The sequence below is a fragment of the Ostrea edulis genome, chromosome 1 (assembly GCF_947568905.1).
Source record: "Ostrea edulis chromosome 1, xbOstEdul1.1, whole genome shotgun sequence".
NCBI lineage: Eukaryota > Metazoa > Mollusca > Bivalvia > Ostreida > Ostreidae > Ostrea > Ostrea edulis.
Window position 1 is genome coordinate 59,969,597 of NC_079164.1, and position 12,964 is coordinate 59,982,560.

Genomic DNA, 12,964 nt, shown 5'->3' on the forward strand with positions numbered 1-12,964 from the left:
TTCAAATAGATCAAAAACATGGATGTGACAGAATTCCTCAGAAATCGGAGGAAAACTGGTCAAAAGGAGAGGAAAACATCTCACCCTACCTGGAAAAACATCATTTTGGGGGGGTCACTTAAGATCAAACCCAGTGTTTTATTTTTTTATTTTTTGGAAAATTGAGATAAACAGGATTTCCTCTGGAAAAAGGAAAAATCACACCCCTGCAGAAAATATCAAATAGGTTAGGTTTCTTAAAAGTACATCAAACTCCAAGGTCAAGGTCACACAACATGGAATGAAATTAAATGCCTTGCTATAAAGAATCAAGAATATACAAAAATATGGAAGTCCTATCATAAATAGTTCAGGAAATATAAATAGTTTAGGTCAAGGTCACAAGAAACTGGTACCAAAAAAGTTTTGTCACAAGGAATGCATATACAAAATATGAGGACCCTCATTCACCATTCAAAATCTATGAGTAAGGATCAAGTTTAAAAAATTGAGTCAAACTCCAAGGTCAAATTCACAACGTCAAAGGTCACAAGGTTAAAATCTTTGGTACCAAAGTAATGTCTTTTCACAAGGAATGTCCAATATGAGAGCCCTATCACTCACCATTCCAAGTTATGAGCAAGGATAAAAAAAATTACCCCCCCCCCCCCCTCAACTGTATGGTCACCTGGACAAAAAAAGAGGCCCATGGGCCACATCGCTCACCTGAGTCCCTTTATATATATATATATATATATATATATATATATTCACATGTAAAACTTTGATCTCCTATTGTGGCCTCAAGATACCCCATGATTTTTACAAACTTGAATCTGCACAATGTCAGGCATCGTCGCAAACCACGGGTTATTGTTTCATTCTATTTCACAAACAATAACCTGTGGTTTGCAATGATGAATGTCAGGAAGCTGCCGTGTAAATTTGAACTTTTCTGGACCAGTGGTGGTTCTTGAGAAGAAGATTTCTAAAGAATTTACCTGATATTCGCATGTAAAACTTTGATCCCCTATTGTGGCCCCAACCTAAACCTGGGGCCATGATTTTAATAAACTTGATTCTGCACTGTCAGGAAGCTTTCGTGTAAATTTCCACTTTTCTGGCCCAGTGGTTCTTGAGAAGATTTTTAAAAAATTTCCCTAGTATATATTTGCATGTAAAATTTTGATTTTTAAATGACCCCACCCTCATTTCTGCCTTTTTGTGATTATCTCCCCTTTGAAAGAGTTAGAACAAAATTGAATCCCCTTCACCCAAGGATGATCTGTGCCAAGTTTGGTTGACATTGGCCAATTGGTTCTGGATGAGAACAAATTAATTGGACAACGGAAAGTTTTGATCAGAAAAACTTACTTCTGCTCAGGTGATCTAAAACCTGGAATCCACACAACTTGGGAACATTTGTATCATGATATGATTAAACATGGCCCTGTTATTCTTGAAAATAATTTATTTAAATTAATTTTGTGTTTATTCTCATTCAAAACTTACCTTACCTTACCACCTGGGCCCCTGAATTAAATAAACTTGAATTCGAACTACCTGAAGATACTTGCAAATCAATATGACTACTGATGGGCCATCAGTTGTTGAGATAAAGATTCTAAAAGGTATTTCCCTATATATTACCATGTACAACTTTGATCCCTTATTGTGGTCTATTTCAGAGAGAAGAAACTTGAATCGGCAATACCTAAGGATCCTTGCATATTACCTTAACTAATCAAGGTTCTGTTGCCCTTGAGCAGCTGGTTTTAAACTATATTTCCTTAATTTATATCTGCATGTAAAACTTCATGATTTGAACAAAATTGAATCTGCACTATGTCAGGAAGTTCCTATGAAAATTCAAACTTTTCTAGCCTAATGGTTCTTGAGATTTTCAAAAGATCGATCCAACAAAATTTTAGCCTTTTAATATTATCTCCCATTTGAAAGGTACATGGCACTTCATTTGTACAAACTTGATTCCCCTTCACCAAAGGATGATTTGTACCAAGTTTGGTTGAAATTGGCACAGTGGTTCTGGAGAAGATGAAAATGTGAATATTTTACAGACAAACAACAAAAGGTGATTAGAAAAAGTGTGCAGGCATTTCATGCTTGGCATCTCCAACTACAAATTTATAACATTCCTAACAAAGCACCCCCAGATATATTTAAAGGGCTCATTCCTAACAAAGCATCCCCAGATATATTTATAGGGCTCATTCCTAACAAAGCACCCCCAGATATATTTAATAGACATGACTCAAATATTGCTGCCCTAGCTATGATCATCGTTAATTTCAATAAACACCAGAGATTGTGGTGAGGTTATTATGAACATTGTTGACCTCTGGGACACACCCATAAACAAATGATCTTACAAACAAAGTCCTCCTTATTCTCCTACACATGTATCAAACACTTCATAAACAAAATTAATGTGGTTACACTGCAGTATATAAACATATTCTGAACATTCATTTCCACCGGCTTCTACAGTCAAGTTTACACTTCATTTATTTTATGACTGGAAAACAAGTTCTTTAACTTATAATAAGGATATAGGGTACCCAAAAATTGGTATCAATTTTTATAAAACTATTATTTTGTGAATGCTTTAATATTGCTAAAAACTCATATTTACCAAAAACTTTCCTATGACCACCTTTATTTTTACATTATTCAAAAATCTTAACTTGAAAATTCAATGGAAAAGCAACAATATCTAAACATTGAAATCCTTCACAATTGTCTTTTTATTGGCGCATTTCACATATTAATAATGACCAATTTACATTGATGCTTGATCAAATAATAGAAAATCCCACATAAACACCATAAAACCCACTTCATTAAAATCCCACATAAACACAGTAAAACCCCACTTCATTAAAATCCCACATAAACACCATAAAACCCACTTCATTTGATGCATCCAAAATTTTGGGTATCCTATGACCTTAATGCTTCTCGTTGGCTGGGATATTGGAGTAAAGGGATCATTGTTGTGGAAGGAAACTGGAGTACCCGTAGGAAACCCACATGTCTGAGTGGGCGACCACATTACATCGGTGTACCCGTAGGAAACCCACATGTCTGAGTGGGTGACTACATTATGCTGGTGTACCCGTAGGAAACCCACATGTCTGAGTGGGCGACCACATTACATCGGTGTACCCGTAGGAAACCCACATGTCTGAGTGGGCGACCACATTATGCTGGAGTACCCGTAGGAAACCCACATGTCTGAGTGGATGACCACATTACCCTCTCACATATAACCACTGCCGGTCTTAATGATCAAACTTGTGTTGCAACAGCACTACTTTACACTAGGGCATCGTTTGGAAAAATTTCATATGATACCTATTGTAATACAGAGAAATTATATGCGATATGTATTGAAGATACAATATAATTATTTTTACACTGAATTTTGAGGAATAGAATAATCAAACAATAACAAAACTAAAGCTCAACTTTTCCTTTTGTTTCCTTTGCATATTATAGTGTTAGCTTGAATTAATTTATCATATTATAGTGTACGTTAGCTTGAATTAATTTATCATATTATAGTGTACGTTAGCTTGAATTAATTTATCATATTATAGTGTACGTTAGCTTGAATTAATTTATCATATTATAGTGTACGTTAGCTTGAATTAATTTATCACATTATAGTCTACGTTAGCTTGAATTAATTTATCACATCATAGTGTACGTTAGCTTGAATTAATTTATCACATTATAGTGTACGTTAGCTTGAATTAATTTATTCTATTATAGTGTACGTTAGCTTGAATTAATTTATCACATTATAGTGTACGTTAGCTTGAATTAATTTATCACATTATAGTGTACGTTAGCTTGAATTAATTTATCACAACTGTACATGTGTTTATCTATTCACTCTCATTAATATAATTTTTCTTTACGAAAACAAGGGCATACACTTGCTCTGGCATTATTGGACGAGTCCTAGTGGCTGAAACATCATCTCCTGTTGTACTGGAAACCCACTCTAAGCTTTGAAATACATTGATAACAACTCTTAATATATGAAACAATACAGGGGCTAGCTGTATTGGCTATCATAATGCTCAAAAGTATCGATTTATATCGATAGTCGATATAATGATCCAGGTCTGTGCTACACTACGTGGATACCCTTCTTGTAAAGATCAGATAATCGATGCATTGATCCAGTGCTACACTACGTGGATACCCTTCTTGTAAAGATCAGATAATCAATACATTGATCCAGTGCTACACTACGTGGATACCCTTCTTGTAAAGATCAGATAATCGATGCATTGATCCAGTGCTACACTACGTGGATACCCTTCTTGTAAAGATCAGATAATCGATGCATTGATCCAGTGCTACACTACGGGGATACCCTTCTTGTAAAGTTCTTCAATCCATCACCAGTGTCCCATGATGTATGCCTATCTAACCTGATCCCTGATGACAGCAGGTTTACATAATCACTGGCAGCCATAGTCTAGAGATTTACTTACCCACTACCATCAAGGTGAACTCGAACCCCTTCTTGACTGACTTCCTGTGGACTTGGTTGGGTAGGTTGGCAAACCCGACATAACCCGACTGTTCTGGTGCTGTGAACTGTAACAAATAAAGGCAAACATCAGCTTCTATATCTAACAGAGTGATGATTAGCATACTACAATCCGCAGAAAAGCAATCACAATGTTGTGATCATCAGCTGTTTTAAGATAAATAGATACCATATAAGCATCTAATTTTTAGCAAGGATTTAATTTTGGCATTATCAGCGAGGGTTTTGAGATCGCTAAGAAATGAATATTGCAAACGATTTATTCTGTATCATAGGTAATAGTTAAGTTTCTTGGAATCATAAAGTGCTAAAATTATAGCTCTTGCTAAATATGTATTACCATTTTTATGGGAAAATCGCTAAATTTATGTCCCGCTAAACATTCCACTTCTATGGTATTATTGCTACAGCACCTTGATCTGAAGAATCAGATCACATCGAGTTGACAGGGGCGGATCATCAGATCAAACAAGATGCGAAGCGTCGAGTTTAATCTCATGAACCACACCTGTCAGCGTCGAGTTTAATCTCATGAACCACACCTGTCAGCGTCGAGTTTAATCTCATGAACCACACCTGTCAGCATCGAGTTTAATCTCATGAACCACACCTGTCAGCAGGACATGATTTAACTCTTTGGATCTGAGTGTTACTGTAGTAATGATAAATTCATTATATACCCCTTATGTATTTTTAAATCCATCTTTATAAGACAATAAATGTATTCGTAACTAGAAGTATCCTAGCAGGACTGATCCTCCCACAGGGCACTTTGGATAGTGGGAAATAGTGAATTTGTGTACATTGAAAAATAAAAACATACTTTTGACATAAAGATTCTGGAGAGCAATTAATGTAAATGTAAGACAATTATATCATGCAGTAGAGTGTTACTCAGAATATTGAAGATATGCCCAATATAATTTCTGAATATTGACATTGACAGGGGCTGGTAGTCTGGGAGAGTTCTCTAAATGTTTACCTGAACTTTTGCTTATATATTTTTAAGTCATTAAAATTTATACAGCTTTTAAAGTTTTATATCAAAAACTCTCTAGAACCATACATTAAGGCATATAATAATAAAATGGAAATCTGCTACATACAATAACATGGTAATTAGTCAAGGTCTAACATTGTGAGCCTTTGTGTTTGAAGTTTTTTTGTAAATACGTTAATGAAGGAATAAATTTGCATATACATTACAAATTTCAGGCACAAGACCCATCATTCTATATATGATGAACTTAACAAGCGATAAAAAAAAGCGGGAGTTTTGGGAATATGTCAACAGCAACAAAATCCAGAGTTCAAACTCTGAGAAAATAAAATAACACATTTTTAAAAACAAGTTTAACACATTTTTTATACCACTGCTGGATCTAAAGTGATGGAAAGGGGGGGGGGGGGGGGGATGGGGATTTCCACAACCAATTTTTTCAAATGTCCCAACAGTAAACTCTTCTATATCAATAAATAAGTTTATCAAACTTAGTGATGAAAAATGAGAAAATCTAATTAAAATTCTATTAACTTTAATCTGTAAAGCATAAAAGCTATTAGGGTTAACCAAGTGTATAGAGACCAAATTTTCATTCATTTTCAAACTACTGTTGCCTAATATAACCATCACAAAACAAGTTCAATTCAACTAGCAAACTGACACCCAGAAATTGCTTTTTAATCTATCAAACTTCATATTACAAAATGTAGGTTTAAAACCTTCTATCAGATGAAAGCCCAGCTCACAGATAAAGAACTGACATACAAGCAGTGTCCTGTATCTAATTTTTTTTAATCATATCACATACACCAGCTCTGTATCATAACGAGACTATGCGGAGTATCAAAGCTTTCACTCCTGCTGTGAACGTGAACAGACATTTTGTGTATCGAAATTCTCGACACGTCAAGAGCAGATCGAGCCCTGAGAATATAGACATACTGCATGGTGTTTAGGTAAGCAGCATCACCTGAGAAAAAAATTAGGTGGACACACCTCTCTGTCAGCCTGCAGTATACCTGGTGCAATGTACAGCTGGTTAAACTGATAACGATACGCGTGTGTCAGAACACTATCCCGTGGTATGCAGCAGATCCCTACATCTGCAGGGAATCTCTCTCCGACAGACAGACCTGTGTACTACAATAGCTCTTAACCTCCATGTTTTTTTCTGCTTTACAAACAATTAAAATTCTTTTACCAGCAGGTAACAATCTTACAATAAATTATTTCCCAAAGTTAAACTTTCCATGAATGTAACAAAACCTACATGCATGGAACAGTGCAACATTTAACCTTGAGAAATAAACAGGATGTTGACCATCATACCAACTTTGTGGTATACAAACAAGTCTGTCAAACGATACCCTAATACCCTTTAAGATCATGTTTAGTAATAATCATGGTACTCGTTAGACCCATTGCTCACAATAACCCCCCATTTCAGTCCCTTTATTGCCCATCAAATAAACGACCTGTTTCAGAGCTGCATATTAAGCATGATTTATAATTTGACTGACCAAACCTTTGCTATTCATTAGGCATTCACATCATAAAGTACATGTTTCAAATTTTTTCACATCATCAGCATCAAATGAATATACTGCATGATGAATTCTCAACGATAGTCAATGAATACATAGAACAGGTTTTTTTTCCCTTTTACAAAGCCTCTCTTGTCCCATGAAGACAATAGTGTAGAGAGGCCTGATGAACTAGAAGTACCCAGCATCTTGTTTACTGGGGACAACACATCCATCATGGAGCTCCATGTCATTATTGATTTCTATCTCCAGGCTATCTGAACTTCAGTGACTCACTGTAAATCTCAACAATATCTGCTTGATTAACAGAAAAATCTGCATGCACTGCAACAACATTAACCATGTATAAACTTACCATTTCATCGAAGACACCTGTTGGAAACATAATTAGTGCACACCTTGTACAATAATTCCCCCAAACAGCAATAGCCTATCTCCGTCTGTTCAAAGCTTGAAGAGGAAGTCTACTCAAAAATATTCAGTGCTCACTCTCAATGAGGGGGCAGGTCAAAAGGACTTCACAATCTCCTCTGATGCCATTCTGCCACATCAAAGACAGGCCATTAAAAGAATTATGACTTTAGAGATGTTCCCCAAGACTGAGAGTTTATTATTGGTAAAAAAAAAAATACACAAAGATATGTGTTTAATCTATTGACAGGCAGATGGGGGAGGTACCAGTAATCATACACTATAAGCATCCTAATCTGTTGTCTGAACAACTCATCAAACTCCTAACATCTGGAATCCATTGCTCTCAGACACACTGATGACAAGGGTCAACATAACATTTAAGAACTGTACTGTGCATGCAGTGCACTGATTATAAAATACTGAAAACCTACTGAAAGAATTTGTTTTTAATTCTATTACATCAAACATTTTTATAACTTTTTTTAGATGGTAATTCTTCCTTGCTATTTTAGACAGACTATTTTTTAATCCGACTAACCAATTAGTATTATGATTTTCCTTGTCAATTTCCCTAATTCGGGCAGGACTCTAGGAGAAATCCCATCATCCCCCTTCCGTGTCCTCTAAGTCAAACCTCCAGGAATGTTCCTGATAATGTTTGTGAGATAAGCAAGATGTAGAATGAATAAATGCCCTAACTCACACATCGTTCCCGTAAACTATCTCAAAAAAATCTGTCAGAGAAACTTATTCTAGCAAGATTAAACATAATCGGTCTGCATGTTCACTCCTGTGTAAACTATTGAATAACTTTCATGCCTTTAATTAATCCAATAAACCAAGATTAGCATTAGAACAACGAAGAGCTTAAGACTGCTTTGGAAATCATTAGATTTCTGGTCCACAAGAAAAAATAAATATGAGTCTCCAATTAACATTACTGAGCCAGAGACATGTCATTTTCTGTAAGTATCAGGTTATCAGGATATAATTCTATAAATCAAGGCCTAGAACTAGAAACACATATCCTTCACAACTGGACCTGAACACAAAAAGATGCAATATGAAACCTACACACAAACTTTCAATGGCCAAATGACACATTTCAAAAGCGGTTTTCGTTGTGAACCATTTAAAGCACTTTACAGAAATTAATAGACTTAGCACACCCTCTAAAATAATACACTTCTGTACGACAGATTACAAAGATAAAAAGTGCATATTTCAATACTTCTAACTAGCAACATAAATGGGGAAGGGTGGGAAGTTTGGTGGAATTAATTCCTCCCTGAAAGTACCTCAATTATCCCCAAATTGGTAGTTCAATCGAAATCTTACACCCTAGTAAAAACTATGCAATAGCCCTCCAATCTGCCCAGGATGATCCTAGACTGCAGGAGATCACATTTACTCATTCAGTGCATATGCTACTGAGGTAAACAATTTGTTTTGACTAACCTTGTGAGGTGAACCCCCTTTGACCTTGGCAGTGCCAAGAGACACTGCCCCATTTACTGCATGACAACTGATGGTTTGTGGTGGCTGCTGGGTAGAACCACTCACACCACCTGTATGTGGTGGCTGCTGGGTAGAACCACTCACACCACCTGTATGTGGTGGCTGCTGGGTAGAACCACTCACACCACCTGTATGTGGTGGCCGCTGGGTAGAACCTCTCACACCACCTGCATGTGGTGGCTGCTGTATGACACCACTCTGTGATGATGACGTCAACGTTTCTGTTCCACTAGGGTGTCTTTGTCCAGACACAGAATCTGATACCGTACCAAGTTGTTTTGGTCCAGTGGTTGTATCTGACAGACTGGAGGACCTTGAATCCGATATAGTGCCAGATCTAGAGTTTGGTCTCTTAGGTACTGTGCCATCCACTCTAGCGGAATTGTGAGCTGACTGGACATCGGTTTTGGTGGAACTGTGTCTTCTCTGTGCAACCGAATCCACTTTGACTGAAGAAGAGGAAGAGGAGGAACTCTTTCTTCTTGTTTCAGAAAATGACTCCGATTTCTGAACTTGTCGTGTCTGTTTACCATTAGACAAACTCTGAAACACGTTTCTAGAATTCATGAATGAATCTGATTTCTTAACAGGTTGCCTCTCTTGACCATTTTCTGCAGATTTTCCTCTTGTCAAGTCTGTTCCATTGGTTGACTTGTGGGTTGGACTGGTGGGGGACTTAAGTTGAGTGGTTCCTCCAGGATGTCCCCCTAAGGTTGTAGTGGGTCTTGAGTGACCAGTGTTTCCCACCTGTCCCCCAGAGGCTGGAGTTTTAACAGTTGAGAGTGTGGATGTGTATGTCCCCGGTTTTCTCCTTGGAATCATAACAACTTGTTTACAAAAGAAACACAAGCGTAACGTTTCAAGTGTGACATTAAGTATATGTGTTCAAAGTCGTTAATTCAAATTAGACCACCATGTTCCGTAAAACTAACATATTCATTCAGGTGTGCACAGGTGCTGATATAAAATCCACATGACAAGCCAGTCACAAAAACATAAGATTAGATGGTGACCCACAGTCCACACCAGTATAGGCACACAATACACTGATGACCCATTAACACTTCCGAGCCGGTGATATAAATGGTTATGTGCGTAAAAACTGCTTTGGACCTCAGTCTATCTTGGTCTTCAGTCTTAGTTCTGAATTCAAGTCGGCATTTATCATTTGTCTCCACACTCTGCAAACAGATGACAACTTTTACTGTGTGTATTTAATCTGATACACTTAACCCCGGTATTTAAACTTTTTGTAAGACGGCCATTCACAGCTCCCGAACTCTAGTGTGTGATCTCACATTGAACAATCCTTAAATTGATACTAAGTCAAACGAGTTTGATCTACTGATGTATGCAGTCAATCAGTCAGACAGATCGTATATATAGACATGTATATAAAACATCAGCTGAGACATCCGCTTTAATCAGATTCCAGTTCACTGATGGAGAACACAGAAAACAATGCGTATCACAAAGTGTCACCTCCCGGCTACTTGATCTGACACAGCGTAACATACACCCAGGTGCATGAGACTCACTGCTGTATTGTACCCATCATTCCCTGTGGCTGCATGGGGTACTATTTTGTCTCTCAGCCATTCACCAGATCACACAGACAAATCCCTCCCTCTTTGGTTTCAGGTTTGAGATACCTGACCTTTGCTCACTAACCTGAGACTAATTTGGTCCACAGTCTAAATACACAAAACCTATCAAGAACATTTCATGCCCAACTTATGAATAATGCAGGTGAATTGTATGCCTGTCAATGAAAGACCCTTGCCAAAGGATAATTTGTCTGATGGGGTCTTCAATTCAAAATAATGTGGAATTCATTATGAACTGTACACACTTTCCAGTCTTTGCTTTTGAAGGTTCTTCTTTGTTTATAAGGCTATAAATTCCTTTTGAATGTGTATCTGAGATTCTTAATGCATAAAAATGCTGTTAATAATAATATCAAATGAGTCAGACTTTCTTAGAGCCTTTGGCAAATCTATTTGGTGTCTCTTTACCTACTCTGACATACATAGCGTAATGTTTTACAATAGCTAACATACGTAGTGTAATGTTTTACAATAGCTAACATACGTAGTGTAATGTTTTACAATAGCTGACATACGTAGCGTAATGTTTTACAATAGCTAACATACGTAGTGTAATGTTTTACAATAGCTAACATACGTAGTGTAATGTTTTACAATAGCTAACATACATAGCGTAATGTTTTACAATAACTAACATACGTAGTGTAATGTTTTACAATAGCTAACATACGTAGTGTAATGTTTTACAATAGCTGACATACGTAGCGTAATGTTTTACAATAGCTAACATACGTAGTGTAATGTTTTACAATAGCTAACATACGTAGTGTAATGTTTTACAATAGCTGACATACGTAGCGTAATGTTTTACAATAGCTGACATACATAGCGTAATGTTTTACAATAGCTAACATACGTAGTGTAATGTTTTACAATAGCTGACATATGTAGTGTAATGTTTTACAATAGCTGACATACGTAGTGTAATGTTTTACAATAGCTTTACTACAAGAGACTTCATGGACCTTCTATATTTTTTCAGAACAATGTATCTTGTGAGCCTTTCTGACCAATTTTCTGGAATTGCAAACATAAGACAAACACAAATCTGAACTACATGATACATGTACATTCAAAAAGTGATCTAAAGAAACAGATTCCCTAAGAATCTCTACAATGGTTTCAGTTGGCAATTTTGTGTCCCAATAGTGGCCTCACCTTGTCGCCTGGGGGGGGGGGGGGGGGGGGGGGGGGGGGGGGGGGGGGGCGGGGCTGCATGATAGTTTGAACATCTTGAAATTGCTTGACATTTAGTTATTACAAAAATATCTTTGCATCGGTTGTGACCTCTAGCCCTGCTTATGCCATGGCTCAGTGTCAAAACCAAATATACATGTAGGTAGTGATTGTTCCTTTGCTAAATGCTCAGCATTTAAAAGTGACAATCACAGGTCTTTTGGAGATGAACTTAAAATCATAGGTCCTAGCTGTGGCACAGCAAGTGTTCGCATATTACAGAATCCTCACTGCTATGGCCCTAAGCATATAGGCCTACATCTGTAGTACGTACTTTATCTATGGCTGGCAACGTCTCAATATGAGTGAAAAATTCTTAAAGGAATGTAAAACAATCTTCCCTTAGAAGATTCCACTTGAATTACTTTACCATATAGGTATTTTGTCAAATTAAATTAAATACAGACAGACAAAAAGACAGACCAAAAAGCCATGGATTGACTGATCAGACAAACTCATTTGAATCCTGAGTACAGGTGAGCTAGAGGGGGGATGACAATTATAGATAAACTAAAATATCTCATCTAAAATTGATATAACGATGAACTTCTTGAAGCATAAGCTGTATTTGAGATGTAATCCTCTACATATTAATTGTGTTTTTTATGTATATTAGGTCAAATATATAAAAATATTGTTTGTTTTCCCTCGCCTGACCGAGTCAGAGATAGTCACACAGACATGAAAGGTTTTATCCCGTCATTCTGGCATTTTTTTTTTATTTCCAGAAAATTTCAGGGTCGTTTCAGGTACAGATCAGTATTTTATAATGAACAGAATTTTCTGTATCTTCATTGGTTTCGATCTAAAAAAAATTTTTAAAAATAATACGAGTGGAGGTGGTTTGCTAGATCAAGATGGAGAAATGTTGTACATGTATACATGAGGAGAGAGGAGACAAGAGATTTCCAGGCATCTATGTGTACAAGTTGTGTTCTTCAATAGGGAGAGTGTTGATATTTCGGACGGGTGTGATATTTTCGACAGTCAATAAGAAGCATTACATCTACGTGTTCTCAATTTAAACTTCCTTCCAAAATTGATATATTTACAAACTGGAAAACACCTAAATATA

At 36.7% G+C, this 12,964-nt stretch overlaps 1 protein-coding gene across 4 annotated transcripts in view; it reads right to left on the reverse strand.

Annotated features, from left to right (window-relative positions):
• The window catches only part of LOC125649337 (septin-2-like), a 45,442-nt gene extending 34,691 nt beyond the window's left edge, over positions 1-10,751 (reverse strand). For 3 of the 4 annotated variants that reach the window (XM_048876801.2, XM_048876795.2, XM_048876786.2), the window contains exons 1-2: positions 8,987-10,536; positions 4,509-4,614 (exon numbers count right to left, since the gene is read on the reverse strand). In XM_048876801.2, the coding sequence (XP_048732758.2) occupies positions 4,509-4,614; positions 8,987-9,868 (988 nt within the window). In that variant the 5' untranslated portion in view covers positions 9,869-10,536. Of the gene's footprint in view, positions 1-4,508; positions 4,615-8,986 lie in introns of all 4 variants that reach the window. The other variant, XM_048876810.2, reaches the window with a different exon arrangement.
• Between the last annotated feature and the right edge of the window lie 2,213 nt (positions 10,752-12,964).